This window comes from Taudactylus pleione, unplaced genomic scaffold (genome assembly GCF_031769625.1).
Source record: "Taudactylus pleione unplaced genomic scaffold, aTauple2 ptg000681l, whole genome shotgun sequence".
Lineage (NCBI taxonomy): Eukaryota > Metazoa > Chordata > Amphibia > Anura > Myobatrachidae > Taudactylus > Taudactylus pleione.
The window spans coordinates 169,001-175,000 of record NW_028285083.1 but is presented as its reverse complement, the minus strand read 5'-3'; the positions used below and the strand labels follow the sequence as shown (position 1 = coordinate 175,000).

Genomic DNA, 6,000 nt, shown 5'->3' with positions numbered 1-6,000 from the left:
TAGGTGACCCCTGGGGTGGAGAGGATGGAGTAACTGTGGGAGAGGTGGTCAGTGTGGATCCCGTAGAGGGAGGATGGGGTGACTGTGGGAGTCATCAGTGACAAATAGGGGGGCTATGGAGACCCTGGGATGGGGGAGAGAACAGATCCTTGATGAGGCTCCAAGGTCTTCCAAGAGAGAGAGAGCGACTGTGGAGACCTTGGGTAATGTGTGAGAGGATGGGAAAAGAGCCAGGTACCTGCTTAGACCCTGAGTATGAGGGGGCTAGGAGCTCAGAGGAAGAGTGGATTGAGGGATATCATGGGAGACCTAGATGTGGGTGGGGATGGTGGCTGGGTAGACCCCAGGCGAGGTGGTAGAGAGGCTTTGGGAGACATGTGACAGAAGAACTGTACCTTGTGACGTGTGACAGAATGTAACATGTCCTCTGTCTCTGCAGGCTGGTGAGAGAGTTTGTAGCACAGAATAATGCAGCTCAGATCAAGCACGTCATTCAGATCCTGTCTCAGGAGTTTGCTCTGTCCCAGCACCCTCACAGCAGGAAGGGGGGTCTCATTGGACTGGCTGCATGCTCTATTGCACTCGGCAAGGTAAGGAGGTCCTCATTATCCATTCTGTGCACAAGTTCTGGCCTCCATACTGTTTGCCCTTGCTCTCATTTCCTGGTTATTATTCTACAGTGGATGATTGTTACAGTTCAACTACGTATTATGCTGTCTCTACATGATTGTAGGACTCTGGCCAGTACCTGAGGGAGCTCATCGAACCCGTACTCACCTGTTTTAATGATGCGGACAGCCGACTGCGCTACTACGCTTGTGAGGCCCTCTACAACATCGTCAAGGTGGCTCGGGGCTCTGTCCTGCCTCATTTTAATGTTCTGTTCGATGGACTGAGCAAGGTAATAGTGTAAAGCTCCGCAATGGCTCAATGGCCCAATCCTTGTGATTGCAGCTCATGGTTCTGCTCCAGGGGGGTATAATCACTAATCATCACTTTTCAAAGCCACTGTGTCTATTTAACACAAAACACACCTGATTTATATTTAATATTATTGCTTCTTTAAAACCAGCATCCGAAAATGCCACCTATCCAGTCAGAATATAACAGAAGCAGGTAGTGTGTCAGGGGTTCAGCGTATAATGGTCAGTGTCACCTAAATGTATAGAGAATGCTGGGGGGATAGGGTAGTGGTAGGGGAATAGTCTGAGACCCCTTATCTACAGAAATAAGGCTGAGACTGTAAGAAATGAACCGGCCGCATCGGGTATATTTGTGGGGATCTGTCAGTGATGTAGCAGTTGAAAAGGGCACTTAGGGGCCAATTTATCATTGTTTATTTGAAGTATAATCCCCGAAAACACCTTTTCGGGGGTAAACCACAAATATTAAATTTCCCCCGGATGTATGAAGAAGGGACAGCAGTAGATCTCTCCGGTACCAGCTGTGATCCCTCCATTACCGCAGGCAGCCGCATGCGATGCATTCCGGATATTGGCCCCCGCAGCTAACGCCATCTGAAGATACGTTAGCCGCTGTAGCCTATGGGTTACACCGCGCATAATTAGCCGGCAATGGCTGCAGTGCATGTGCAGTCAGCGTGACTGCGCGCCGCAGCACTGGCCGGCAGCTCTCCAAAGACATCGCAGTCCGTGTCCTTGCATGTCCCGGATGATACATCCCATGTCCCGGATGATACATCCCATGTCCCGGATGATACATCCTGTGTCCTTGCATGTCCCGGATGATACATCCCGTGTCCTTGCATGTCCCGGATGATACATCCCGTGTCCTTGCATGTCCCGGATGATACATCCTGTGTCCTTGCATGTCCCGGATGATACATCCCATGTCCCGGATGATACATCCTGTGTCCTTGCATGTCCCGGATGATACATCCTGTGTACTTGCATGTCCTGGATGATACATCCCATGTCCCGGATGATACATCCTGTGTCCTTGCATGTCCCGGATGATACATCCTGTGTCCTTGCATGTCCCGGATGATACATCCTGTGTCCTTGCATGTCCCGGATGATACATCCTGTGTCCTTGCATGTCCCGGATGATACATCCTGTGTCCTTGCATGTCCCGGATGATACATCCTGTGTACTTGCATGTCCTGGATGATACATCCCATGTCCCGGATGATACATCCTGTGTCCTTGCATGTCCCGGATGATACATCCTGTGTACTTGCATGTCCTGGATGATACATCCCATGTCCCGGATGATACATCCCGTGTCCCGGATGATACATCCTGTGTCCTTGCATGTCCCGGATGATACATCCCGTGTCCTTGCATGTCCCGGATGATACATCCCGTGTCCTTGCATGTCCCGGACGATGCATCCCGTGTCCTTGCATGTCCCGGACGATGCATCCCGTGTCCTTGCATGTCCCGGACGATGCATCCCGTGTCCTTGCATGTCCCGGACGATGCATCCCGTGTCCTTGCATGTCCCGGACGATGCATCCCGTGTCCTTGCATGTCCCGGACGATGCATCCCGTGTCCTTGCATGTCCCGGACGATGCATCCCGTGTCCTTGCATGTCCCGGACGATGCATCCCGTGTCCTTGCATGTCCCGGACGATGCATCCCGTGTCCTTGCATGTCCCGGACGATGCATCCCGTGTCCTTGCATGTCCCGGACGATGCATCCCGTGTCCTTGCATGTCCCGGACGATGCATCCCGTGTCCTGGCATGTCCCGGACGATGCATCCCGTGTCCTGGCATGTCCCGGACGATGCATCCCGTGTCCTGGCATGTCCCGGACGATGCATCCCGTGTCCTGGCATGTCCCGGACGATGCATCCCGTGTCCTGGCATGTCCCGGACGATGCATCCCGTGTCCTGGCATGTCCCGGACGATGCATCCCGTGTCCTGGCATGTCCCGGACGATGCATCCCGTGTCCTGGCATGTCCCGGGCGATGCATCCCGTGTCCTGGCATGTCCCGGGCGATGCATCCCGTGTCCTGGCATGTCCCGGGCGATGCATCCCGTGTCCTTGCATGTCCCGGGCGATGCATCCCGTGTCCTTGCATGTCCCGGGCGATGCATCCCGTGTCCTTGCATGTCCCGGGCGATGCATCCCGTGTCCTTGCATGTCCCGGGCGATGCATCCCGTGTCCTTGCATGTCCCGGGCGATGCATCCCGTGTCCTTGCATGTCCCGGGCGATGCATCCCGTGTCCTTGCATGTCCCGGGCGATGCATCCCGTGTCCTTGCATGTCCCGGGCGATGCATCCCGTGTCCTTGCATGTCCCGGGCGATGCATCCCGTGTCCTTGCATGTCCCGGGCGATGCATCCCGTGTCCTTGCATGTCCCGGGCGATGCATCCCGTGTCCTTGCATGTCCCGGGCGATGCATCCCGTGTCCTTGCATGTCCCGGGCGATGCATCCCGTGTCCTTGCATGTCCCGGGCGATGCATCCCGTGTCCTTGCATGTCCCGGGCGATGCATCCCGTGTCCTTGCATGTCCCGGGGTGATGCATCCCGTGTCCTGGATGATACATCCCGTGTCCCGGAAGATACATCCTGTGTCCTTGCATGTCCCGGATGATACATCCTGTGTCCTGGATGATACATCTGGCTGCTATGATCGCATATTGCGATCATGGGCGGTATTGTCATACCCATATCACATTGCAATAGCGATCAGTAATAAATGGGGCCTTACTCGTCTATACCCTATAGAAGGATGGGGGTGCACTGTAGATGGGGTTCTTCCTAATCAGGTCCTTTTATTATTCTTGTAAAACAGAGGCTTTTATTGAGGGATTTCACTCACTAGTCCCCCTGTGATGATCCCTACTTTACTAATGTATATGTGACAGGGAATATAGAGTGTGAGCTCCACTGGGGCAGGGACTGATGTGACTGGCTGCAATATTCCCTGTAAAGCGCTGTGGAATATGACTGCGTTATATAAGTAACTGGTAATAAATATATAATAGAATTAATATATTTTAATGCACATCTAATATGTCTGTGTCATTTGTTTCTCAGCTCGCGGCTGATCCTGACCCTAATGTAAAGAGTGGCTCTGAGTTGCTGGACCGCCTGTTGAAGGTACGTCTTTCACCTGTGATGTCTTTATCCCGCTCTGTGTGAGGCCCACAGTAATATATGTCAGCAATAAGTGTGTGTGTATATAGTAAGAGGCCATTATTACCCTGAGGTGATGGCTCTGTATGACAGACGTGGCAGCTCCCATCAAAAGCAAAAATATGGTGTCACGAACCGACTGCCCCCCAGCCCGGTTGGTCCCAGGTTAGACCCTGACAGGAGGCTTTTCCCAGCCTGTTTGGCTGCTCTTCCTGCACACTGAGAAGCAGCACTCGGTCACCGGTGTGAGAGGACCTTGGCACATTATAATGCAGATGGAGTGTTTGTGCATCACTTACTGCTGTGGACAGAACGGTGTGTTGGACATTAATAGGGGCTTATATTGATGAGCATGTGGTTATTATGTGTGTAACAGTCCCTCTTTTTATATAGCTGCGTTGTTCCTGTCAATGACTATTGTATTATGACCAGCAATGTCTTGTTGTCCAGTGTAACGCGTGCAGGTGGGTGCACTATCCTGTGCGTCCATCTGTCTGTGCTGCATCACAGGAAGTCACAAAGCTGACATTCCTCATAAATTCCCCCCCCCCCCCCCCCCTCCACTCCATGCAGGAAGCCATGATCAGCTGAATATATGCGACATCACAAATGACTACAAGGGGTTAAAGGAGATATTTTTTATGGCACCCAGGATTCCAGTCCTCCTCAACATCATTGATCGAGCTTCGTTCTAGAGGGCTTTTGGCCAGACATCCAAGCACCGGAATTCGCAGGAGGCAGTGGGGAAAGACAGATGCACTAACTGTCCTTTAGTCAGTCCCTTTATATAAAACGCCCAATACCAGGACTTGGAGCGCTGTACCCCACACCCAGGGAATGCCATCTTAACGTGGGCAAAGTGGAGTTTTTAAAATTACAAACTCAGCGCATTTTAGGCCGTTCCAGTTGGAGTGTGTGGCAGTTCCTAGCCTGAGGGGCAGGACGTATGGACAGCTTGGCCAGATGTCGGATGAGCCTGCCAGCCTTCCACCAGCGGATCCTGCTCCATGGAGAAGGTCCAGCGAAAGATATGCAGCCAAAGCGTATGCTCCCTCAGGAGCTGTCCCCGGCACTCGGTTAGTGTGCTTGCTGGAGCCGGGTGACTTTTAGCCGCACCCTAACCTTGTCTGGGTAGAGGCCAAGCTGCCCGGATGGGAAGTCACGTGGCCCAGTGGTCAGGATTCTGAGAATCGGATTTCCTGAGAAGCGTGAAGTCGCTCAGCACCATCTCTCTCAGTGGGACCCACTTTTCAGCCACCCCTCGCAGCGTAGCTTTCCCCAGCCCAGGCGGGTAAGCGTGACTGGGTAACTGTTACTATTTCTAATACTAAAGGGTTATGGTGCATACACACGATCAGATTTTTTCTTCAGATATGGACGATAACGATTTAAAAATCGTTTAGTCGTTCATATCTGAAGGAAAATCGTTCATATCTGACATGCCTGAACGATGGACGATCAACGATGCGCGTTCCCGTTTGTCAGATAACAATATCTGACATCTGATGGGTTTGCAGTCAGACTTGGACGATTCCATTCATTTTAATGCAGTCAAAAATCGTTCAATCGTTCAAATCGTTCAAAACTTTGGTCAAATCGTTCAAATCGTTTAATCGTTCAGTCGTTCATCTGACAAATCTGACAAGTCTGACAAATCTGACCGTGTGTTCTAGGGACATAGTAGGGACCTCAGAGTGTGACTAATACTACTGGCGATTCTGTAATTACTGTATATAGTTAGTAGTTGCTGATTTTACATGACTATAATGTGTGCTATGTTTAATAAAGGTAACATTGTATCTTTGCTGTTGTGTTGTTTCTGTGTGATCCGAGGGACTCATAAAGGACCCAGGGTACCATGGGAGAGCTATAACCGCTGCCTTTC

At 51.6% G+C, this 6,000-nt stretch overlaps 1 protein-coding gene across 1 annotated transcript in view; it reads left to right on the top strand.

The window, feature by feature from the left end:
- The window catches only part of VAC14 (VAC14 component of PIKFYVE complex), an 88,342-nt gene that overhangs the window by 1,033 nt on the left and 81,309 nt on the right, over positions 1 to 6,000 (top strand). Inside the window, exons 2-4 of the mRNA XM_088455951.1 lie at positions 440 to 590; positions 734 to 901; positions 4,017 to 4,079. Coding sequence (XP_088312077.1) covers positions 440 to 590; positions 734 to 901; positions 4,017 to 4,079 — 382 coding nt within the window. The remainder of the gene's footprint in view (positions 1 to 439; positions 591 to 733; positions 902 to 4,016; positions 4,080 to 6,000) is intronic.